The sequence below is a fragment of the Falco rusticolus genome, chromosome 9, assembly GCF_015220075.1.
Source record: "Falco rusticolus isolate bFalRus1 chromosome 9, bFalRus1.pri, whole genome shotgun sequence".
Classification (NCBI taxonomy): Eukaryota; Metazoa; Chordata; class Aves; order Falconiformes; family Falconidae; genus Falco; species Falco rusticolus.
The window spans coordinates 39,789,806-39,814,374 of NC_051195.1; the positions used below are offsets into that span (position 1 = coordinate 39,789,806).

The 24,569-nt window shown below is 47.7% G+C and overlaps 1 protein-coding gene and 2 long non-coding RNA genes across 3 annotated transcripts in view; 2 read left to right on the forward strand and 1 right to left on the reverse strand.

Annotated features, from left to right (window-relative positions):
• LOC119153454 (golgin subfamily A member 2-like) overlaps positions 1 to 24,569 on the forward strand; it is a 54,215-nt gene that overhangs the window by 4,399 nt on the left and 25,247 nt on the right. The window contains exons 3-11 of the mRNA XM_037400014.1: positions 9,175 to 9,255; positions 13,179 to 13,224; positions 14,831 to 14,886; positions 15,435 to 15,493; positions 15,740 to 15,881; positions 22,125 to 22,218; positions 22,876 to 22,982; positions 23,528 to 23,586; positions 23,833 to 23,974. Coding sequence (XP_037255911.1) covers positions 9,175 to 9,255; positions 13,179 to 13,224; positions 14,831 to 14,886; positions 15,435 to 15,493; positions 15,740 to 15,881; positions 22,125 to 22,218; positions 22,876 to 22,982; positions 23,528 to 23,586; positions 23,833 to 23,974 — 786 coding nt within the window. The remainder of the gene's footprint in view (positions 1 to 9,174; positions 9,256 to 13,178; positions 13,225 to 14,830; positions 14,887 to 15,434; positions 15,494 to 15,739; positions 15,882 to 22,124; positions 22,219 to 22,875; positions 22,983 to 23,527; positions 23,587 to 23,832; positions 23,975 to 24,569) is intronic.
• On the reverse strand, positions 4,895 to 6,327 carry LOC119153461. Its single transcript, XR_005106144.1, has 2 exons — positions 6,064 to 6,327; positions 4,895 to 5,604 (listed from the first exon to the last, which is right to left on the reverse strand). It is a non-coding gene; the product is annotated as an uncharacterized LOC119153461 (long non-coding RNA).
• Positions 18,167 to 21,317, forward strand: LOC119153460. The gene is made up of 2 exons (XR_005106143.1): positions 18,167 to 19,452; positions 21,278 to 21,317. It is a non-coding gene; the product is annotated as an uncharacterized LOC119153460 (long non-coding RNA).

The following is a 24,569-nucleotide window of genomic DNA, read 5'->3' on the forward strand; positions in this document are numbered from 1 at the left end:
AGCTGTGGGCTGGCTTCAGGGGCGGTGGGTTGGCTGGTGTAGACAAGGTGCAGCTGTGGCTGGTTCTGTGAAGCGGTTGGGCAGCCGAGGAAGAAGCAGAGAGGGTGAGCGTGCCCTGGATGAGGCGAGACTAGAAGGCAGCAGAGGGACTGCCATGGAGAGTGTGATGGTAAAAGACCTGGCTGCAGCTGGCTCCTTTGGAGAGTGCTGCGACAGGCCACTCTCTGCTGTTCACTTGCCTTCTACAGGTGAGATCACATCCCTCCTTTCTTTCTGTCTCATGCTGGTTTCTTCTCGTGCTCCCTCAAAGTTATGTGACTCTTTGCTGCAGGTTCTCAGCTGCACATTATCGATGTCGAAACAACCCACTGTCTCTGTTCTCTACAATTCACCCCTGTTTGTGGTTTTTGGTTTTGTTTCTTTGCTGGGTTTTTGGTTTTTTTTTTTGGTAAAAGGTTGCTTTACCATGTTATGGAGTTGTCATCCTTTTTCTTTTGTTTTCTGTCTCATGACTTAATTACCAGTTTTAGCCTTCTTTTATGTGTACGTTCGTACATTTCAGTCGGGTTCACAAAATGTTAAACTTGTTATCGGTGCATTTCCTACAGAGGTCAACATACAGGTTTATGATTATTTACAAGAACATGCAATAAGCTATGGAAGTGTTATGAAAATATTTTTCAGAAACTTCTAATCAAATAAATGAGCATGAGAAATTGTGTTTAACTTGTAAATTCTGTATGTAAGCTGTTAAGAAACATTTTCTCTCCTAAAATGAAAAGATAAAACCTACTTAAGAGCTCTTGAAATCTTGCCCTTGGGTGAGTGTTCCGCTGTGCCTCCATTCTAAAGCATGGAAGTGGAAGTTGCGTAGAGCAAAGTTTCACTTTAAATAACTGCTCGACTGTTATTGCTGCTTTTCAAAGAACCTGGGAGCACACAATGAAGACTTGGAACTAAGCAAACAGCTGAATGGACACCTCTAGATTGTTACTGGAATTAAATGCAGAAGTTAACTATAAAAGTTTCTCAAAATGTTCTGGTTGCTTTGTGTTGGTGGTTTATATCTAGATAGGTATAGAAAACTATACACAAACAGGGAAATAAAAAAATGCTTAAAAAATAGGGAAAGATAAGAGTATACAGTATTTACAGCTTAGTCACTTTTTTTTTTTTAAATTGTAGAGAAACTATTACCTGAACATGCAGTACATCCACAACTCTGAATTAATACCGGTTTTGTAGTGTGATATAGTCCTGTATGAACCATAAATCAACTACGTGTTAAATCACTCTTCTCCATCACTGTTGTCACGATCTTTGAGCTTCGTAGCATTGCCTAGGTCACAATCCTTTAGCTTAGGGAACTTCGGCAGGTGAAAATGCAAACATCTATTTCTAATACAAGTTTGCAGAATGCGGTTTAGCCACAAGACACTTTATGGAGAGATATTACGTTGTATGGTGTATAATCTATGAGAAGTGGGAAAATGGTGTTCCTGAAAGAAAACGCTTCACTAGATCGTTACTTTGGAACGGGTTTTGCACCTGCTATACCGCAAGAATCCCCTAAGCAGTGATGTATCTTTGTGGACTTTGAGATATCTGTGTGATTAGGTTTAAACTTAACACGCAACCTGATTTCAAGTACAACTCTAGGCACAAGCGTGGGAAAGAGCATGCTGTCAGGACACAATCTTTCTCGCTTACAAGGTATCAAAGGGTATGTTACTCAAGTTAAAGTCTAACTTCTACGACAACTTCATTTCCACCAAAGGAGCTGCAGTTACGTACGCAAACTACTGCAGCTCAACTGAAGTTTCCCCGCTGCAACAGAGTACAGAATGCTTTTCCCACCGACCTTAAAGGTTGTGGTGGTGGGGATGAAGGTGTGACAGATACTTCTAACCCAAAACAAATGTTCAGCTGTGTTAAATTCACCTGTACACAAAGAACACGTTATTCCTTCTGAGGCAACAGCTGAGGATTTGAACAGTCTCTTTTCACCTTGAGCTGTTCCCAGTTTAGAGGTTATGAAAAAAAGAAATAACTCAAAAGGTATTCTGTCAATATGCTGATGCAGTTGCATGCTAAATTCTGGTCACACTGAAATAGAGCTATGTTCTAGCATTCATATATAGGTAGCACTCCATTACAACTTATGAACAAATTCAGAAGTTCATCTTATCTCACATTTCTTGGAATTCGATCAGGTTGCAGTCTTATTAAAGTCACTGTGTTTTTTGGTTTGGTTTGGTTTGGTTTGGTTTGGTTTTTTAATGCAACCAGAGACACTTGACCGTAACAGAGAAGCCCGTATTGACATCTCTGAGCCCGGACACAAACCACAGCTGCACGTACCACCAGGCTCAGGGCAGAGCTCATTCACGCAGTTGCATAGCTATGTACCGCTACACGCATGCAGACACCTATTTGTCACTAGATAACCGTGTTCATCTTTCCTCCTCTCCTTCACAATACCTAGCTGTTCTCTCATCTCTCGTTAGGTCAGCCATTCCCTATTTTCCTCTCCTGTATATCTCTTCAGACGTTCTCTATCCTCCTCTTTTTTGCTTGTGAATTGCGACAAGGCAAAGGTTGTGTGTAGCTGGGTGCCCGTGACCTGATTTATGTCACACTCAGCTAAACGCTGAATACAGGACAAAAAGGCATAGGAGACGTAAGGCAAACATCAATACGGGGGTTAAGGCGATTATAATAAATCCTGGACTACTTTTGATCCACGGCCCAAAGTTTCCCAGCCGTGAGAAGAGACCAAAGGCCTCCCACCCCTGGCTCTGCTGCGGATCTTTGTTTTAAGTTTTGTATGCTTTTGTGGATTGATTCATGGTGGTCACTCAGACTGACGTAACGCAACCTATCAAAGCCTTCACACCCTTGTCCCTGCGCTAATAATAAAAATCAATAGCAACTCGGTTCTGTAGCAACATACGACGGACAGAAGCGACACCTGTTAATAAGCCAGGAAAAATAAGAAATAGTATTGTAGCATTACTTTCTTTAGCAAGCCAGCAGCCTTATTTACGAAGCCAGTTAAGAGCGTGCACTATTCTTACAGAAGAGATTAGAGAAGCAAAACGTGTCACGCTGCATTCCAGAACTCAACCTGGGAGTTACAGTCTGCTGTGAGTTCTGGGTTATAACCATTTGACACGTGTTGGGGTTGCGCCTGTGCAAGGGCTGCGATGCCCATGTTCACTTTTCATTGGCATTATCACAGCTAATTGTTTTAAAAGCAACCCTTGAGCTTCCTCATGCTCGACTTGTTGTTGCAAACTATTCTGAAGCCGATCAATAAAGTTAGTCTATGACTCTCTAGGACCCTGCAAGACCGTGGCGAAGGACGCACTAGAGGCTCGCCCAGACTCCCGTATCCCCCTACCCGGACTGCCTTCGTAGCCATCTCCTCCGTCTGCAAATAGCTGTCCCTGGGATGCCTTGCCTGAGTCACAGGATTGGTCGGCACAATTATTTTCTCCAGCCAACGGCTCACAGTTCACAGCAGTTCCCCGATTAAGCTTTTCAATCGAGGCCACTACACATAGCTCGCAAAAACCAGATAACCACATGCACTGCGTCGGCGTGCGTACCACACAAAGCAATGACTTCCAATAATCACGTGGTGTGAGTGTATAAGGCTCTGCCATCACTCCAAGAAGGGACACAGCAAATGTGTTATGGATCCCCCCTTCCCGCACGGCTTTGCTTAACCCTTTAACAGCCTCGTATTGCACAGGCTGCCACTCTGCAGGTTGATTTGGCTGACAAAATAGTGAACGTGCCATGGCGCCTCCCAAATGCCCTCGCTTAAGCGCTTCCCGCCTGCATTGCTGCCACTGATCCCTCAGACCCCCTTTCACCCTCCCCGAACATACAGCCAGTGCATCAGGGGGAGGAGGAAAAAGGTCTAGCTCCTCTTCCGGGTCTATAGGACCTGGGTCCAAAGGTTTATCGGTGTCAATGGAATCATTGTCCGAGTTGTCCTGTTCCCGCGCTCGGTCCTGTGCTGTGAGGGTCGCTGCAATCAGTGACAGGAGCTCTGGGGGCAGAGGAGGTGTGGAGGGAATCGCCGTCGTCGACGGTGTGTTGAGAAGAGCCGCGCTGTCGGGGGGATTTACAGCCTCCCCTGGTTTAGCACCGTTAGTAGAATTAGCCCACGCTTGGCAAAAGAGGAGTCAGAATTTGCCAGCAAGGCGCTAAACACATGCCTGCCACGGAGTCCCCCTCCACGGCAGCATCACACAATCGCCTGCCGACTGCTTGCCAGGCAGGAATTTTCCAGGTGCCATCAGGTGGAAAGTCCAGCACTTTGTCACGGATCCATTCTAGCAGAGTCACTAGCTGCGGACCCATCATCACGTTCTCTAACAAAATTTGTGTAAAAGGAGAATATAGTGCATTTTGCGTGACAGTTTTCCGTAGTTCCTTAATCATTTCCCAGTGAAATGCCTGATACTGGCCCGGGTGTCTATCTTGTAATATCACGGGAAACGCGTGCGCTCCCTCTTTCATACTTTCCAAGCGCACTCTCCTCCACCCCTCTGTAACGCGTCTGCCGATAGCATTTTCATCATCGCCGCTGCTCCCCTTATTACCGCTCTGCCGCACCACTCGCTTCCTCCTTACTTTTGACTGTTCCTGTTTTAGCCGCAAGAACGAAATGTGCTGCTCCAGTTCCTCCAGGCTGTAGCCTCTGTAGCAGTAAAGGTAATTCGGCACCTACCCATTACTGGGTAGCGCTGCCACACCGTCACCATTGAGAGTCCTCAGAAAACATTTGAGTAATAGATGTTCCAGTTGTCTCAGAATAGAGGTTAAGAATTTGCTCCCAGGTTCACGCGCTGTTTTATAGGCTCTTCAATAAGTGAATTCCTGAGAAATGTGACAGCTGCTTTATTCAGACAGGACAGTTCAATACAACTTCACCTTTTGCCATTCACCACAGAAATGATACAGAACCTCTAGCTACCCGAGCAGTTAAGTACAAAAATGCAGAATACCCAGACTCACCCAGATGTGATCATAAAACAAAACCAACCCCCAAGCCACCACAAATTCAGCCTTCTTCCCTTGCTGCTTCCGAGGGTTTTTTCTTTTCTTTCAAAGCAGCTATTACATTGCACGTTTGCATGCCCTCGCTTCCTCTATTATTCAGTAACCAAACAGCCCCTGGATGCTGGAGAGAAGCAAGGTCTCCACGGGAAGAGTCTTCACATCAACCTGAATTACGGCCTTTCCAACAAACGAAAAAAAAAATATACTGTCCCATCAGACAGGAGACAAAATCATCCAAAGTCCTACATCCCTTTCCCACAAGCAGGACACAGCTGACAGATTCAACAGCTTTCACGTTGTAAAGCTGCTCGGAAATAAGGCTGTTCATGCACGCGCTGTTGCAATTCCACACACAGCTTCTGAGGCCACCTTCTGTCCGTTCTGAACCAATACCACACCAAACCGTCACGGCCCAGTAAGTGTCAGCTTTGCAGGACGGGGCAATCTTCAGGTTCAATACTAGTCGCTAAGCTCCAGGTCGTATGTATTCAGGGCAGAGCTGCTTTGTAGTAACCCCTCGGATAACAGCTGGAAAAGAAAGACGGCTATTTTCATTACAGAAGTATCAGACCAGTCAGAAAAGTTGTGTTTTCCTCCCAGTAGCCCCTAACTCTCTCACAGAACCTCCCATAGCTAAGGAACCAACCTAAGGTTTTGCAGCTGCGCTCTCTGCTTGTCTCAACACTCTTTTAAAGTATATGAAGAGCAAAACTGACAAAAATTGGTAAGACTGAACAAAGTTTGGCAGTACATAACACAGACTAAAATAGCAGTAGATGACAATTCTTTCGCATGTTCGGTTCTAAACACATCCTGCGAAAATAACGACAGAAGTGTTTGTGCCTGCACAAGTGGCTGGGCAATGAAAGCCCTAGAATTCAAGAATCTTTAAAACAAGCTCTGCCTTCGTGGCGTAGTACCTTCTCTCTCTCTGTCTACATGAAAACATTGACTGAGTTGTTCATCAACAGTTTTCCCCTTCCTTACCCAGTTTGCCCAGCAGCATCTGCCCAGCATCTTTAATATCATTGTACTCATGGAGCGAGCAGAGAAATGTGCTGCTCCAATTCCTCCAGGCTGTAGCCTCTGTAGCAATAAAAGCAGAAAAGGTTAAAAATGCCACACGGCGAGTGTTGCCCCTACTGACCCAGCACAGCAAGGAGATTTGAGACGCTCAAGCCTGGCACTACCCAAAGCAGAATCCGAAGGCAGCAAGTACAGTTGCTGCAAGTCATCAACACGAAAGCTACAAATGAGCAGACCCTCATTTTGAGTGGGGTTTTTTTTGCCGCATCGACTTACAAAAAAACCCCAACCCACCTGAATTCTCAGAATCAAGTAGAAACAGGAATAGGCTGTGGTGAATTCAGTTTGTATCTGTATCTCTAATCTGTAGCTAGTGAAAAAAAAAGGCGTGGTGGTAAAGCAAAAAAGCTTTGGGAACAGCCTTTGTTGCTCTGCCGTTTCCATTCTGTGTACTACACGTGACCTTAGAAAATAACACTCCTTTGCAACAAATAACCCACAGAGATAAAAAGGGAAAACGTGTCTCCTGGGCAGGAAGGGGGGAAGCTCAGGTAAAAGACTGATGGGTTTCTGTAACGTTGCCCCGCCCCCCATCATATTCTACGGCGTTTTGTAGATTTACAGCGTCAGGTGACAATAAGACCGTAACCCCCACAATTTCGGTGTTCAGAGGCGCTGCCAGGACGAGGCAGCGCCGGGGGGCGAGGCCGGCAGCTCCGCCCCAAGAAAACACACCCCCGGCCGTGCCGTGCCGTGCCGTGCCGTGCCGTGCCGTGCCGTGCCACAGACGGCGGCCGGGGCAGCCCTGGAGCAGGGCCCGCTCCCCCCAGCCCGCGCAGGGCCTCACCGCGGACCTGCAGCCGGCCGCGCCGCTCCGCCGGCCGCCACCGGAGGCCCTGGCAGAGCAGAGCGGCGCCGCGTCAGGGGCCGGGCCGCGCCGCCTCAGCGCAGGCACGGCCCGCGGCGGGGGCGGGGAGCGGCTGGTACCGAAATCTCGGAATGAAAAACTTGCCGACCCCGATGTGAGGGAGATAAGCGGACACTTCTTTATGGACGGCCGGGTGCGTGAGTGAGTCCTCTCCCGACCAACGCACACCGAGCTTCGACATCATACAGCTCATCTAGGACTGAGTCATGCATATGCCGTAAGTATTCATGCATGAACATACTGTTTCCCCAAAATCATTAACAGACTCTCGCTTCGTATGTTAATCAGCTTCTCAGTCCTTCGCGCCTGCGCAAATCCTTCCAAGAACTGTGGGCAGGGGTCTGCGGGACGTGGGCAGTGGTCTCTGGGAGGAAGGCCGTAGGTCTTCCTCATGGGGTACTTTTCACCTTTTGCCTGGTATGTGATGGTCTTGCAAGTCTGCAGTGTTCTTGTCGGTCCGAGCTAATGGATGTCCTTGTCGACCATCTGGTCCTTCTGCTTGTTTCTTTTACTCGCTCCCTCTAGATAACTTATAAACAGGCCCCTTGTCAGAGAAAGTTAGAGAAACGGACTCCTTCTTTCGCTAGCTCTGTCATTAATTATTTCGTTCAAACTATGGTTCCACGACCTGATTACTAGACCTACATTCTTTGCGTATTTATTAAAATATATTAAAATACATTTACCCGTAACTGATTGTCCCCATTCCATGCCATTTCTTTATATCACTATTATTAAAGTTCACGGTTTCTTGGCAGGTAGCTACGAGTTGTTTCATTCGGTTGCTCTCAGTCCTTGGCCGTGGTACAGGGCTGTACAGAGGATTCCACAGCAGCTTGTGTGGTGCAGCTGCTAGTTCCACTAAAATATATTTCTTATTCCTCTACAGTTCTATGAAAATGATTTTATAAAATCAAATAAGGTTAGTTAATTGTAACCGTTAGCAAATCTGTAACACGGGGACCCGGCTCCTACCGGCCGGGCCCGGGCCGCGGCGGGGCGGGCGCGCTGCGACCCGCGCTCGGCGGGACCCGCTCGGCCAGGGCTGCCGCCTCCCGCCGGGCCGGCCGGGTGCGCGCGGGGCCGGCCGGGAGCGGCAGGCGCGGGCGCGCCGCGGGGCACGCTGGGAAGTGGAGTCTCCCAGCGACAGGGCCCACTGTGCCGTCAGCGCCGGGGAACAAACGTCTCCGGGAAGCTGCAGGTGAGCTCTGGGTGGGGCACGCCGGGCAGCCAGGTGTCACCCGAGCAGCGGGCGGTGCGGGCTGTCACCCGAGCAGCGGGCGGTGCGGGCTGTCACCCGAGCAGCGGGCGGTGCGGGCTCCAACACGGGGAGCAGGCACTGCAAGGTGGCACCTGCTCCTCCAGTCCCTGCAGTAAAAGCAGAGCCACCGGGCCCGGCAACCTCGAGGCGATGGAGCCCGGCCGCGAGCCCCGGCCGGTGGAGCCCGGCCACGAGCCACAGCCCGGCGCCGTGCCGGAGCCGGTGGAGCCCGGCCATGAGGCGGGGCCCGGCGGTGGGCCGGGCACGTCGCGGCACGGCGATGGGCCGGGCCTCCAGGGCAGCAGCGCAGGCTGGCCGAGCCCTGGCTGCTGCCGCCGGCGGTGGGCGAAGCCAAGGCGGCCCAGGCACGGGGCGGCCGTGGCGGACGGCAGCGGGCAGAGCTGGCTGGCGGCGGGCAAGGAGAAGGTGAGGGGCGGCGGGGGTCGGGGCGGGCCGGGCCGGCGGTGCCGTGGGTCCGCCGGGTTCGGTTTGGCGGTTTTCCCTCCCCCTGGCCTCCCCCACACTCTTTTTTGGGGGGTTTTGGTCTCATTTTACTTAGTTCCCCGGCCGCGGCGTGGGCGGTGTATGTGAAAGTCCTGGGGAGGGGAAAGTGTCCTGGAGCGGTTCGGGCTTCCATTTTGGCATTCTGCCAATAACGGGGCCTTCTTTCCCCACCTGGAGGCCGAGGCGCGGCCAAAGCCAAAGCCAAAGCCGTGTCTGATCATGCGGTGCTGTCACGCAGCCCTGGGTGTGCCCAGAGCTGCTGCTTTGAGCTGCGTGCTCCTGGCCAGCCGGAGGATGCCGGTTTCTTTGGCTGCCTTCGATTGACACTTTCTCTCTGTCCTTTTCTGAGCCGTTCCCCCTTTTCTTTCACCTCCTTCAGATTCAGAACATTCTGAAGGTGCCGGTGTCGGACCTGAAGCGCTCCAATGGGGTAGCCATACCCTCATTGGACAGGAGGAAGGTGAGGCAGTGCTCGTGTCCCTCGCAGTGACTCGCTCTCCCTACTGCATGCTTCAGGTTCTGTTTACGCTGGCCTCGATTTCCTGGGTGGAGCCTTGTCCTGACATAGCCCCTGTCAGTTGCTTGAGTTTTGTTGCTGTTTTTATTATCATGGAGCTAGTTGATACTATGCGTTGCCATTGCTCGTAAAGTGCTTGCGCCCTTCTGGTTTGTGTTGAACTGAACGTGTGAAAAAGTGAACCTTGTCAAAACCTCTTCCGCGAGACAGCTGAGCTTTGAGGAAAAGGAGGAGTGTGGGGTGAGGCGATAAACTAACTGAGCTGCTGAGGGCAAGTGCAGTAGGGAGAGGCAGTGTTTTCTTAGTCTGTATTTCTCCCGCTGTGCGTGTCGTTGCTGTATTCCCTAGGGCCTTGCTTCTGAAGGGCATGACTCTGCTGATCTCCAGGCAAGCAGCTGCCCTGAGGAAGCTGTCTAGTTACTCCTGCCAACCCGTTTTACAACAGGCGATGAAACTTGCGCAGGGGATGTACAGTCTGGCAAGTTCCAGTGCTGGGTTTAAATAGGTTTAGGCAGGAAGTCGGATCCTTTGAGTCAAGCGTTTACAGGCTTTAGCGTCTTCACGTTGCCAGGCTTCTGAAGAGGAAAGGGCAGGAACTATGCCGATAAGCAATAGAAACGTGTTCAGGCACAAACATAAAACCCCAGCCTTTTAAAAACAATTCTTTTCGGGCAGTTTATTTAAATGTAAGGCTTGATCAAATTGGGATAGAAGCTCAGGGAAGTCAAATTTGGTAGCCCAGAGTTGTCTTCCGCTGTTGCTGTGGCAAAGCTCTGATTTTCGTTTCACTTGCATCATTTTGGTAGCTTATTTTCCTACCATTGCTTCAGTTCAGTTGTCATAAAGTAACTCGTATTTACTACATATCCGTGCGTCTCTTATCAATAAACGTAACTATAGTAATCACCAGGGGTACCAGTTAGATGCAGTGAAACCTGTAAGATGGAATGGAGTTCACTCTGATTTGCCTTTGTATTCCTTTTGTCCTGTTAATTCTCTTGATATTTGATGTGGAGCTTTAAGCAGTCAGCTCAAGAAAACACTCCTGGATCTCAGCGGTGTCTGCAGTCATCCTACTGAACAATATGATATTTAAGCATTGAGAAGCAAAAAATCCTGGTTTAGAACGTAAACTTTCAGCAGTGGGAAGAAAAGCTGAGTGGGATGAATGGACAGCATGTATGCATGGAAAGATGTATTCTTGCTTTAGTGGGAAAGAATGGGAAATCAACCTGCATCATTGACATTAGCTTGTCGCAGAGGGAGTCTGCATCTCTCCTTACCCAGAAAAGGATGTTTTCTCTGTGTGGTACTTTGGAGTGAAAGGCGCTATAAGGAGCATTATTGTGATAGTCAGTTCTTCCTTAGTAGTGACTTGTTTCCGTGGGGGATAAAACTGGCTGACTTGACTGCTTTGCTTGTAGTCTACATCATATGTGAATGGAGAAAGTGCTGTTTCTTCCACAAATATTAAGGAAACGGAAGGAGGTTGTTCTCAGTGTCCCCGTCCCCCCCCGCCCCCTTTCTTATTTGCTACTGTTGATAACTTACTGGGACTCTGCTTTCGGCAGTGTTAGCGAGACCTAATTGAATGCACAGTTCTCGTTCACTGCTGTCTAGTGTTGTCTTGTGCTATCATCGGGTAGTTGTGATCAACACTGGGGGGCAGGTATCGGAGGTGTTTCCAGTTTGGGGACTGGGGATAATCTGGCTTCCGTGCAGCTGCCGTTCTTATTTGTGAGTCACTGTTGGGTCAAAATGAAGCCTTGGCAGAATGGATAAAATGTGTTGATGTCTCAGCTGCTTTTGTTGAAACGGTAGATTTTTGTTTTGTTTGGAGAATCTGATTATCACAGTTCGATAGGATTTATTTTTCTGTCCTCTTTAATTCCTGCTTTTTTTCCTCCCCTCCTCCTCTTCTGCTCCTTCCTTTTTCTCCTGTCTGCATGTGCCCATCAGACACGTTACCGGGAGCTGGCAGTAGCCCTGGATTCCAGCAATCTTAACGAACAAGCAGTTCGTTACACAGATAGAGGAACTGGTAAGAAACAACCCAACCAACCAGTCTGACATGGTCCTCGCTGCTCCTCCAAGCTCTTTGGGTGTCTGCAAAGTTATGGGTTCCCTCCTAGTGCCACAAGGAAGGCTGCTTACACGGCACTCTGTAGGGAACAAAATGAGCTGCACGGAAAACCTGTTAAGGGGCTCAAAGTCTAAGGCCGCTGGTGAATGTATTGGCTCAACTGAGGAACAAGAAACGGAGTTTTGTTGTTTCCATTTAAGTGTGCTCTGCTGATCTCATCAGGCTTTCCCTGGATGATAAGCATCCTGATAAAACAGCTATTTCTGCGCCTGTCCGAATCCTTGAAACACACAACTCTGGTGCTGGCAGCAGTGTGAAAACCTGTTTCTGCAGGTGGTGCTGCTGGTCTAACGATATCGGCAGAGTGGGAGCAGTAGGCCTGAGAGGGTCTGGGGCTGGTTTCTGATCATATCCTCAGCTTCTCTTGGCGCGATGAGTGAACTGCTTTGTCCTGTGGCCTGCATGGATTCCCGCTGCAGCTTTTCAGCCTTCAGCTTTAACACTGCAAGAAATGCAGCCAAGTGGACTTGTTTCAGTCTGACAAGAGCCTTTCTTGTGTGAAATGCTTTTCCCCATTGTGTTCCTCTGTAAAAGTACACTTTTTGCAAAGTTCAGCATTTCCCAGTGTACCCCGTGACCCCCCCTTGTTGTTTTCCTTTGGGCTTTGGGTTATTTTTGTTCCATTCTGTTTCTTTTTGTGTTTTAGCTGGGCTGCAGAGGAACTTGGCATAGTGCATTGCCCACCCAAGATTCTCCTTGTGTGCCTGCTTTTACGCTGGCCTGCAACTGTGTAGGGCCTTTGCTGCATTTGTGGTCTTGCCTTTGCTTTTGCTGGTTATGTTGTGCATGGGCATTGCTAGAACCAAAACCTCTCGCTCATCGCTCTTCCATCTGTAGTCACCTTTCAAAATGCATTGAAGTAGTAGCAGTAGTAGTAAAGAAAGAGCTTGGACAATGCTCGTTCTTTGGGAAGGCAAAAAAGCCCTGCTTATGTAGTTAGTTACGAGGCATCTGTGAAGAAGCTGTCAGGGAGACAACAAGCAAATAGCAAACACAGCAGCACAGTTGTGTGGCGGCCTGGGTAGGCAGCTGCCACCTTTGTCTCCTTCACCTCAAATCTAAAGGTGCATTACCTGCGGACAACAAATCTCCAAATACTTCACCGCTAAGATGGAAATGGGCTAGGACAGAATTACCCCTTCTCTTTGTATCTGGCTTCAGCCCTCCCATACCACCTCCTGCAGAAGTCTGCCAACACAAGTGCGGCTCTGCGTGACTTAAGGCCAGCTCTTCAGTGGAAGAAAGGTCTGAGGTCTCAGGTCAAGGAAAAGACTACGTTTTTCTTTGGGGTTATTGGTTGGTTGTTTTTTTTTTTTAATTTATTGGTGGTGTTTTTTAAAACCCCCCAGCATTTCTGGCGATCATCCCAATACACCAGGATTACTGCCATCAGTTGCAGAGATGTGGGGGTGCGAGTTTAACTGAAGGTGGTAGATGCTCAGATGTAGACATGGAGGGGTTTCAGCAGCGGTGTTGGAGAACAACTGTGGCAATCTACTGAGCGATGAAAAAGATGCCTGGCATATGAAGTACATTAGTGAAGGCAGCTCCAGATCTTGTATTTTTAATAGCTAAGATGAACTTCCTAGTCCTCTACAGAAAGGACTACAGAAAGTGGAAATTCTGTTTGCGTGAATTGGGCATGTATCCTACTTTGCTGAAGTGAAAATGTGTTTCAGATGTATGAGAGTATTTTCTCTGGTGCATCACTTTTCTTCCACAGAAAGAGCAGAGCCAGGAGGCAGTGGATCAGCTGGAGAAGGTAAAGTGTGTCCTCTTTTTGGACAGGCAGAAAAACAGTATCTCTTCCTTGGCGGCGCAGAGAGTATAGTGGGCTGTGGCCCAGGCACGTGTGGTCTTGTCTTATGTTAGATTCAGTTTCATTTGTAGCGTAGGGTTGAATGATTTGACTTCATGAGTTAGGCCTGCCTGGCAGGTAGCGTTCTTATTTTGACACAAGCGAACGTTTAAATACTCAAGTATTAGAGGAGTGTGGTGGAGGCAGGAGAATACAAGTCCTTGCCAGCAGCTTGCTTCCAAGCACTACCGTTTTTATGCTAGCAGCGATTGTGCTATGCTGTTACTGCCAATCTAGGATGGATAAATAGTGAAGGCGTTCAAATAACGCAGGGCTGAAGTATGTCTTTAAAAGGCTGCTGTCGTTTCGATGCTGCAAGTCCTACCAATGTATCACTGCTTTTTTAGTTTGACACAAAACAAGGGTTACCTATCTACATTTTTGTGCTAAATAGGCATCATTTCTTTATACAGGAAAAGGAGTTGGAAAATACGTTTTCTGAAGAGCAAGCTGCACTGAGGAAACAGCTACGGGTAAGGAAGAGCCTCCATTACAGTAACACCACCTGCCTTCTGCTGTTCTCTGGATTACTGACCATTCATAGTCTTTACTCGGGAAGCCGCGAGCGCGTTCCTTCAGGAAAACTGGGAGTCAGCCCGACTGTGCTTAACTGCACGAGCTCTTTCCCTTTACTGAGTTAGCCTTTTGTGGCAACAGTGATGTTGCAATTACAAGCAAAGAAGTTTCGTGCTGAGCCGATTTTCCTTTCCCAAAGGTTCGTGTCCAGACTATTGGAATTCTAACTTCTGAGAAGTCTGAGTTGCAGGCGGCCCTTGCACATACTCGAGAAGCTGCAGGGAAGAAATCAGGTAATTGACTGTGGGCACTCCAGCTCAAGCTGTTGGTCAAAGTGTGAATTTCAAGCCAGAGGCATGACAGTTGCTGGCAGCCAGCTCACAGCAGTGGCCGACTCCTCGGTGGGCAATACTTGGCACCATCGCTGCCTCTGTCGCCAGAGCTGCCCCCAAGTGGGAGCATGTTGATCCCATGGCAGTTGAGGTTCTTTTGTGCATCGCTAAAGCCTTGTCAGCCCTGTTCAGCCCCGGTGACTACCCCAGGCTGTTCCTTTCTGACTTTCTTCTGATCCTTTTAAAACTTAGTTCCCTTTTCGCCACCCTCCCTCCCACACAGCTATCGCGTAAAGGTAGGTTTTACCCGAGCCCTTCATTCTGAACCAAGTTTGAGCGACTTCTTCTATTAGAAAGAAAGATCCCAACCAACATATTGCCTATTCTGCAGAGGAAGTTTCGTCATCTCCCTCAAAGTGAGGATGGTAGTTACAGAGAGCTTTACTGCCCAGAGCTGCTAGTGAGCCACCTGTAGAGCCAGGGGCGGAACCAGGTCTGCTGACTTGCAAAGCTCTGTGCTGCCTTAAGAGCTTGTTGACAAAGTAGAAAGTGCTGTTTAGCAGTTCCAAAAAGCTCTTTGTGGTCCAGCCTCAACTCACTCTGTTCTGACTTGTTCAGGAGAAGCCGAGAGCCTTGCTGCTCGTTTACGTTCATCTCACCAGAGGGTAGTGGAGCTGGAACGTACTTTGGCCTCCGTCTCTCTGCAGCAGAAACAGGCAGAGAAGGTAAGAGTCACCTCTGCTTATGCTTCACCAGCAGCTCTGCCTTTGGCTATTTGCTTGTCAGTACACTAATGCAAAGTCTGTAGTCCCTGCTCGGAGAAGAGGCAGAAATTAACATTCTGAATTGTTAATTAACCTTGTAAAGCCCTGTGTTCTCCATGGTCAAGGCAAAGTTCATTCAGGTTTCTGTGACCACTAATCATATGGTCCAGTTGCTGTCTTCAGATCCGGCACCTCACTTCATTAGTCTTGCCAGCTCCACACGCAACAGAAGCGCCACCGAGACCTTGTCTCAGGAGGGTCTCCATCAGGCAGACACTTCAGTATTGATATTCATCCAGAAGTCTGCAGAAATGACCTCACGTTCAGTTAGTAGCATCGCGTTTGAAAAGGCTGAGCAGATTTATTCCTGGCAAATTCAGGAGGTTCTAAGCAACCTGTCCTGAAGGGTTTTGCCAAAGTTCTGATGCTTTCCACTTCAGCTGATGTGCTAAAGGTGAAATATTTTGCTGAAGTCTGCAGCTGAATCGGTCATTTCTTTTTTTCTGCAGCGTAACGAAGAGTTAATGAAGGAGCGAGAAGACCTGAAACAGGAGCTGTACAAACAAAGGTAAGTCCATTTGCTGCTTGTTACTGCAGAGTAACACTGCTCTTCCCGGTAGAGCCACAAAACATCACAAGGGGCATGCACCACAGGTGGTGACTTGGGAGGCTGGATATTCAGCTTAAAAAAAGTGACTGGATGTGATGTTTCTGTGATTCTGTTAACGACTAGCTGGACTGTAAATTTATGACATGTACTTGCCCAGACCCATAGTACATACAGTGATGCTGCTTTAATTTTGGTTTGTTTCAGCAAAAGTAATGAGGTAATTAATCAGAAGAATTTAGAGCTGTCAGAGAAGATTCACTGCCTGTCTTCCAAAATCTCAGCTAAGAATTTGCGTCTGGATGACTTGGATCAGAAACTGGACATGGCTGAACGGAGGATCCAACAGGTGCCCATACTGCTTCCAGGCTGTGAGGGTAGATCACACTGACCGTTGTAAGACTTTGCTTCTGAGAGTGGGGGCAAGGCTTAACCCTTGTTCGGAAAGGAAGGCACAAAACCTCATCAAGGCATCCTCTTGGTCAAAGGCCTTCAGCGAGGCCTCTGAGGAACAGAAGGTCTGTTTGAAGGAGCTGGAGCAGTAGACTGAAAGCTGTTGTGACGCTGGTCTGCGAAAAGAATGTTGTACAATATGAGAGGGTGACTGAACATACAGCGCGTGACAATACAAAGACTTTTCCTGCTTTGTATCTGTTTGGCATTTTGGTTACGCAGCTGTCTCGTGGTCTCACTGAGAAGCCAGTTGAATAGGGGTGGTGTTTGTACCCACCCTTGCAGAAGGTGAATTGGACAATGGTAACTCGAAGGTCAGCTGGGGAAAGTTAAGAGAAGCAGCCAGTTAGGAAGGGAATTCAGGAAGCCAGCTGTTAGCAGTTCAGAGAGCAAGCCGGTGTGAACCTGAGCCTGTGAGGGAAGAAACTGCTCTTTTGTTTATTTTTGGGTTTGGTTTTTTTTTCCTCCCCAGTCAGTGGCTTAAGTTACCCTTGAAATAAAGGCAGCTGCTCCTCTTCTGGGAAAAGTACTGTGTGCCAACTGACATGCTCCAGACACTGGCTTTAAATTCCTGACGTGTTTGACAACTTTTAAAATCACAAGCTTTTAGACCATCTGGTCTGGCTGTGTAATACAGACTCTGGAAATGCACAAAGTTTCTGAGCCCAGTTTTTTCTCTGCTGTCGTTTTCTTAGCACGGAGAGATACATTTTGATCTGATTGGCTGTTATGTGGACCGTTGTGTCTGAGGTTTCAGAAATAATTTGTAAACTGATCTTTACTTGCAATATGTCATGACAGATTTCTTTTTCCAGTTGCCGTCTTGTAAAAATCCTGCGTTCAGGAAAATGCTGTTCAGAAGCTCACTTGGCGCTAATAGGGCAGAAAAGCTGATTGTTGGCATGAGCTGCTGCTGCCATTGGTGTCTTCATGCGAGGCAGACCCTTCCCGTCTCAGCCACTTCAGCTTTCTTGGCTGTGAAACGCAGAAAGCCCAGCAAAATAGGACTCCGTGTGTGAAAGCAAATGGATCAAGCATGGCGTGCCAAGCTGAGCAGAATTACTAACTTTTTTTTGCTATGTTATTAGAATCTCACAATGCATAATTTCCCGAGAAGTGTCTTGTTCCTAATTCTCTCTGTTTCCAACAAATCCAGCTGTTCAAGTAGTTTATTGAGTTGTTGGTTGTTTTTTTTTGATTTGTTTCACAACTGATGGTGGAGGAAGAAGGAAGTTCTTGTGGTTAAGGCACATTACAGTTCTTTGCATCTTGAAGCGTTAAGCAAACAGAATGTCTGGACTGGAAGAAATGAAGGAAACATTTTTGACAGGTACTGGTGAAGGTATTCCTCTTGTCCCTCTGATGTTTCATATTGAGGAGTGTTTGAACCAATAAGGGTGAGGTGACCTGTAGCTGGAAGAAGTAAGGGAGTTCCTGACCTTCCTAGAAGCACCTAACATACGTTTTCCCTTGAGAGCACAAGTATCTGTCCTGCTAAAAAGAAACGGAGAAAATTCTGTTAGTTTCCCTCTGCAGTCTTCCACTTTATTGCTTTCCTTAAATGTCTTCACCATTACCGTATTCTTGCTGCTCGATTCACGAGAAAAGTGCTGAGCAGGTAGACGGGGAATGCCAAGAGAGAGATTTCTTGTTTCCCGTGAAGTGCCAAGAAGGAAGCGACTGAAGTAAGAGGGAACCCTTGCAGGTGGCATTGCAAAGAGCTGTGATACATTGCTGGGGTTGGATGTTGAAAACGATTATCTCGTTTGTTTTGTAGTGTTTTTAAATTATGGCTTAGCAGAGCTGGATGATGAAATAATTTGCCATGAAACGCTAGAGCACTGCTCCGGGTCTTCATGGCGCTCTGATGCTGTACAAGATAAATGAAGTTGTTAGTTCACGGTGGGTAGAGGTGTGGTCAGATGCTGTTCATCCTCCCACGAAGGCTGGATGAGAACTTGCATTGCTGTCCAGGAACAGGTTTTTGGCCCTTTTCCGTTTAGTTTCTTCTAGTCATGGGATTCATCGCTCCATGAGGGCCACTGGCACCTGCTCCCAGCCACGCTGAGTTTGCCCTGTTGGTAAATGTCCTCCTTCTAAACTTGTGGTTCATAGCGTGCCACACATCTCACCAAGTTTTACAGGGAGCGTTTGAGTTTGACTCAAAAAACCAGCAGTTTTCAGGTAGTCGCTGACCGGTTCTTTTCTATCTTAATCTGCATCCAGCGATCTCTGTTTTCCCCAGATACATCCTGAAGGTAGCGCTTTTCAGAGCAGAGTGGCCACCATCTGGCTTTGCCCTCGCTCGCTTCTTGGTGCATCCTTTGCCATTAATCTAGTGTGTGAACTTGAAGAGTTGGGTGACGTTACTGCCCCGTGTTCTCGGGTACAGCCTCGTTTTGATCCTTTTGTCCTATTAATTCTCTTGATATTTGATGTGGAGCTTTAAGCAGTCAGCTCAAGAAAACACTCCTGGATCTCAGCGGTGTCTGCAGTCATCCTACTGAACAATATGATATTTAAGCATTGAGAAGCAAAAAATCCTGGTTTAGAACGTAAACTTTCAGCAGTGGGAAGAAAAGCTGAGTGGGATGAATGGACAGCATGTATGCATGGAAAGATGTATTCTTGCTTTAGTGGGAAAGAATGGGAAATCAACCTGCATCATTGACATTAGCTTGTCGCAGAGGGAGTCTGCATCTCTCCTTACCCAGAAAAGGATGTTTTCTCTGTGTGGTACTTTGGAGTGAAAGGCGCTATAAGGAGTATTATTGTGATAGTCAGTTCTTCCTTAGTAGTGACTTGTTGCCTTGGGGAATAAAACTGGCTGACTTGACTGCTTTGCTTGTAGTCTACATCATATGTGAATGGAGAAAGTGCTGTTTCTTCCACAAATATTAAGGAAACGGAAGGAGGTTGTTCTCAGTGTCCCCGTCCCCCCCGCCCCCTTTCTTATTTGCTACTGTTGATAACTTACTGGGACTCTGCTTTCGGCAGTGTTAGCGAGACCTAATTGAATGCACAGTTCTCGTTCACTGCTGTCTAGTGTTGTCTTGTGCTATCATCGGGTAGTTGTGATCAACACTGGGAGGCAGGTATCGGAGGTGTTTCCAGTTTGGGGACTGGGGATAATCTGGCTTCCGTGCAGCTGCCGTTCTTATTTGTGAGTCACTGTTGGGTCAAAATGAAGCCTTGGCAGAATGGATAAAATGTGTTGATGTCTCAGCTGCTTTTGTTGAAACGGTAGATTTTTGTTTTGTTTGGAGAATCTGATTATCACAGTTCGATAGGATTTATTTTTCTGTCCTCTTTAATTCCTGCTTTTTTTCCTCCCCTCCTCCTCTTCTGCTCCTTCCTTTTTCTCCTGTCTGCATGTGCCCATCAGACACGTTACCGGGAGCTGGCAGTAGCCCTGGATTCCAGCAATCTTAACGAACAAGCAGTTCGTTACACAGATAGAGGAACTGGTAAGAAACAACCCAACCAACCAGTCTGACATGGTCCTCGCTGCTCCTCCAAGCTCTTTGGGTGTCTGCAAAGTTATGGGTTCTCTCCTAGTGCCACAAGGAAGGCTGCTTACACGGCACTCTGTAGGGAACAAAATGAGCTGCACGGAAAACCTGTTAAGGGGCTCAAAGTCTAAGGCCGCTGGTGAATGTATTGGCTCAACTGAGGAACAAGAAACGGAGTTTTGTTGTTTCCATTTAAGTGTGCTCTGCTGATCTCATCAGGCTTTCCCTGGATGATAAGCATCCTGATAAAACAGCTATTTCTGCGCCTGTCCGAATCCTTGAAACACACAACTCTGGTGCTGGCAGCAGTGTGAAAACCTGTTTCTGCAGGTGGTGCTGCTGGTCTAACGATATCGGCAGAGTGGGAGCAGTAGGCCTGAGAGGGTCTGGGGCTGGTTTCTGATCATATCCTCAGCTTCTCTTGGCGCGATGAGTGAACTGCTTTGTCCTGTGGCCTGCATGGATTCCCGCTGCAGCTTTTCAGCCTTCAGCTTTAACACTGCAAGAAATGCAGCCAAGTGGACTTGTTTCAGTCTGACAAGAGCCTTTCTTGTGTGAAATGCTTTTCCCCATTTTGTTCCTCTGTAAAAGTACACTTTTTGCAAAGTTCAGCATTTCCCGGTGTACCCCGTGACCCCCCCCTTGTTGTTTTCCTTTGGGCTTTGGGTTATTTTTGTTCCATTCTGTTTCTTTTTGTGTTTTAGCTGGGCTGCAGAGGAACTTGGCATAGTGCATTGCCCACCCAAGATTCTCCTTGTTTGCCTGCTTTTACGCTGGCCTGCAACTGTGTAGGGCCTTTGCTGCATTTGTGGTCTTGCCTTTGCTTTTGCTGGTTATGTTGTGCATGGGCATTGCTAGAACCAAAACCTCTCGCTCATCGCTCTTCCATCTGTAGTCACCTTTCAAAATGCATTGAAGTAGTAGCAGTAGTAGTAAAGAAAGAGCTTGGACAATGCTCGTTCTTTGGGAAGGCAAAAAAGCCCTGCTTATGTAGTTAGTTACGAGGCATCTGTGAAGAAGCTGTCAGGGAGACAACAAGCAAATAGCAAACACAGCAGCACAGTTGTGTGGCGGCCTGGGTAGGCAGCTGCCACCTTTGTCTCCTTCACCTCCTATCTAAAGGTGCATTACCTACGGACAACAAATCTCCAAATACTTCACCGCTAAGATGGAAATGGGCTAGGACAGAATTACCCCTTCTCTTTGTATCTGGCTTCAGCCCTCCCATACCACCTCCTGCAGAAGTCTGCCAACACAAGTGCGGCTCTGCGTGACTTAAGGCCAGCTCTTCAGTGGAAGAAAGGTCTGAGGTCTCAGGTCAAGGAAAAGACTACGTTTTTCTTTGGGGTTATTGGTTGGTTGGTGTTTTTTTTATTTATTGGTGGTGTTTTTTAAAAAAACCCCAGCATTTCTGGCGATCATCCCAATACACCAGGATTACTGCCATCAGTTGCACAGATGTGGGGGTGCGAGTTTAACTGAAGGTGGTAGATGCTCAGATGTAGACATGGAGGGGTTTCAGCAGCGGTGTTGGAGAACAACTGTGGCAATCTACTGAGCGATGAAAAAGATGCCTGGCATATGAAGTACATTAGTGAAGGCAGCTCCAGATCTCGTATTTTTAATAGCTAAGATGAACTTCCTAGTCCTCTACAGAAAGGACTACAGAAAGTGGAAATTCTGTTTGCGTGAATTGGGCATGTATCCTACTTTGCTGAAGTGAAAATGTGTTTCAGATGTATGAGAGTATTTTCTCTGGTGCATCACTTTTCTTCCACAGAAAGAGCAGAGCCAGGAGGCAGTGGATCAGCTGGAGAAGGTAAAGTGTGTCCTCTTTTTGGACAGGCAGAAAAATAGTATCTCTTCCTTGGCGGCGCAGAGAGTATAGTGGGCTGTGGCCCAGGCACGTGTGGTCTTGTCTTATGTTAGATTCAGTTTCATTTGTAGCGTAGGGTTGAATGATTTGACTTCATGAGTTAGGCCTGCCTGGCAGGTAGCGTTCTTATTTTGACACAAGCGAACGTTTAAATACTCAAGTATTAGAGGAGTGTGGTGGAGGCAGGAGAATACAAGTCCTTGCCAGTAGCTTGCTTCCAAGCACTACCGTTTTTATGCTAGCAGCGATTGTGCTATGCTGTTACTGCCAATCTAGGATGGATAAATAGTGAAGGCGTTCAAATAACGCAGGGCTGAAGTATGTCTTTAAAAGGCTGCTGTCGTTTCGATGCTGCAAGTCCTACCAATGTATCACTGCTTTTTTAGTTTGACACAAAACAAGGGTTACCTATCTATGTTTTTGTGCTAAATAGGCATCATTTCTTTATACAGGAAAAGGAGTTGGAAAATACGTTTTCTGAAGAGCAAGCTGCACTGAGGAAGCTACGGGTAAGGAAGAGCCTCCATTACAGTAACACCACCTGCCTTCTGCTGTTCTCTGGATTACTGACCATTCATAGTCTTTACCCGGGAAGCCGCGAGCGCGTTCCTTCAGGAAAACTGGGAGTCAGCCCGACTGTGCTTAACTGCACGAGCTCTTTCCCTTTACTGAGTTAGCCTTTTGTGGCAACAGTGATGTTGCAATTACAAGCAAAGAAGTTTCGTGCTGAGCCGATTTTCCTTTCCCAAAGGTTCGTATCCAGACTATTGGAATTCTAGCTTCTGAGAAGTCTGAGTTGCAGGCGGCCCTTGCACATACTCGAGAAGCTGCAGGGGAGAAATCAGGTAATTGACTGTGGGCACTCCAGCTCAAGCTGTTGGTCAAAGTGTGAATTTCAAGCCAGAGGCATGACAGTTGCTGGCAGCCAGCTCACAGCAGTGGCCGACTCCTCGGTGGGCAATACTTGGCACCATCGCTGCCTCTGTCGCCAGAGCTGCCCCCAAGTGGGAGCATGTTGATCCCATGGCAGTTGAGGTTCTTTTGTGCATCGCTAAAGCCTTGTCAGCCCTGTTCAGCCCCGGTGACTACCCCAGGCTGTTCCTTTCTGACTTTCTTCTGATCCTTTTAAAACTTAGTTCCCTTTTCGCCACCCTCCCTCCCACACAGCTATCGCGTAAAGGTAGGTTTTACCCGAGCCCTTCATTCTGAACCAAGTTTGAGCGACTTCTTCTATTAGAAAGAAAGATCCCAACCAACATATTGCCTATTCTGCAGAGGAAGTTTCGTCATCTCCCTCAAAGTGAGGATGGTAGTTACAGAGAGCTTTACTGCCCAGAGCTGCTAGTGAGCCACCTGTAGAGCCAGGGGCGGAACCAGGTCTGCTGACTTGCAAAGCTCTGTGCTGCCTTAAGAGCTTGTTGACAAAGCAGAAAGTGCTGTTTAGCAGTTCCAAAAAGCTCTTTGTGGTCCAGCCTCAACTCACTCTGTTCTGACTTGTTCAGGAGAAGCCGAGAGCCTTGCTGCTCGTTTACGTTCATCTCACCAGAGGGTAGTGGAGCTGGAACGTACTTTGTCCTTCGTCTCTATGCTGCAAGAACAGGCAGAGAAGGTAAGAGTCACCTCTGCTTATGCTTCACCAGCAGCTCTGCCTTTGGCTATTTGCTTGTCAGTACACTAATGCAAAGTCTGTAGTCCCTGCTCGGAGAAGAGGCAGAAATTAACATTCTGAATTGTTAATTAACCTTGTAAAGCCCTGTGTTCTCCATGGTCAAGGCAAAGTTCATTCAGGTTTCTGTGACCACTAATCATATGGTCCAGTTGCTGTCTTCAGATCCGGCACCTCACTTCATTAGTCTTGCCAGCTCCACGCAACAGAAGCGCCACCGAGACCTTGTCTCAGGAGGGTCTCCATCAGGCAGACACTTCAGTATTGATATTCATCCAGAAGTCTGCAGAAATGACCTCACGTTCAGTTAGTAGCATCGCGTTTGAAAAGGCTGAGCAGATTTATTCCTGGCAAATTCAGGAGGTTCTAAGCAACCTGTCCTGAAGGGTTTTGCCAAAGTTCTGATGCTTTCCACTTCAGCTGATGTGCTAAAGGTGAAATATTTTGCTGAAGTCTGCAGCTGAATCAGTCATTTCTTTTTTCTCCAGCATAACGAAGAGTTAATGAAGGAGCTAGAAGACCTGAAACAGGAGCTGTACAAACAAAGGTAAGTCCATTTGCTGCTTGTTACTGCAGAGTAACACTGCTCTTCCCGGTAGAGCCACAAAACATCACAAGGGGCATGCACCACAGGTGGTGACTTGGGAGGCTGGATATTCAGCTTAAAAAAAGTGACTGGATGTGATGTTTCTGTGATTCTGTTAACGACTAGCTGGACTGTAAATTTATGACATGTACTTGCCCAGACCCATAGTACATACAGTGATGCTGCTTTAATTTTGGTTTGTTTCAGCAAAAGCAGTGAGGAAATGAAGCAGAAGAATTCAGAGCTGTCACAGAAGATTCGCTGCCTGTCTTCCAAGATCTCAGCTAAGGATTTGCGTATGGATGATTTGCATCAGAAACTGGAAATCGCTAAACTGAGGATCCAACAGGTGCCCATACTGCTTCCAGGCTGTGAGGGTAGATCACACTGACCGTTGTAAGACTTTGCTTCTGAGAGTGGGGGCAAGGCTTAACCCTTGTTCGGAAAGGAAGGCACAAAACCTCATCAAGGCATCCTCTTGGTCACAGGCCTTCAGCGAGGCCTCTGAGGAACAGAAGGTCTGTTTGAAGGAGCTGGAGCAGTAGACTGAAAGCTGTTGTGACGCTGGTCTGCGAAAAGAATGTTGTACAATATGAGAGGGTGACTGAACATACAGCGCGTGACAATACAAAGACTTTTCCTGCTTTGTATCTGTTTGGCATTTTGGTTACGCAGCTGTCTCGTGGTCTCACTGAGAAGCCAGTTGAATAGGGGTGGTGTTTGTACCCACCCTTGCAGAAGGTGAATTGGACAATGGTAACTCGAAGGTCAGCTGGGGAAAGTTAAGAGAAGCAGCCAGTTAGGAAGGGAATTCAGGAAGCCAGCTGTTAGCAGTTCAGAGAGCAAGCCGGTGTGAACCTGAGCCTGTGAGGGAAGAAACTGCTCTTTTGTTTATTTTGGGTTTGGGTTTTTTTTCCTCCCCAGTCAGTGGCTTAAGTTACCCT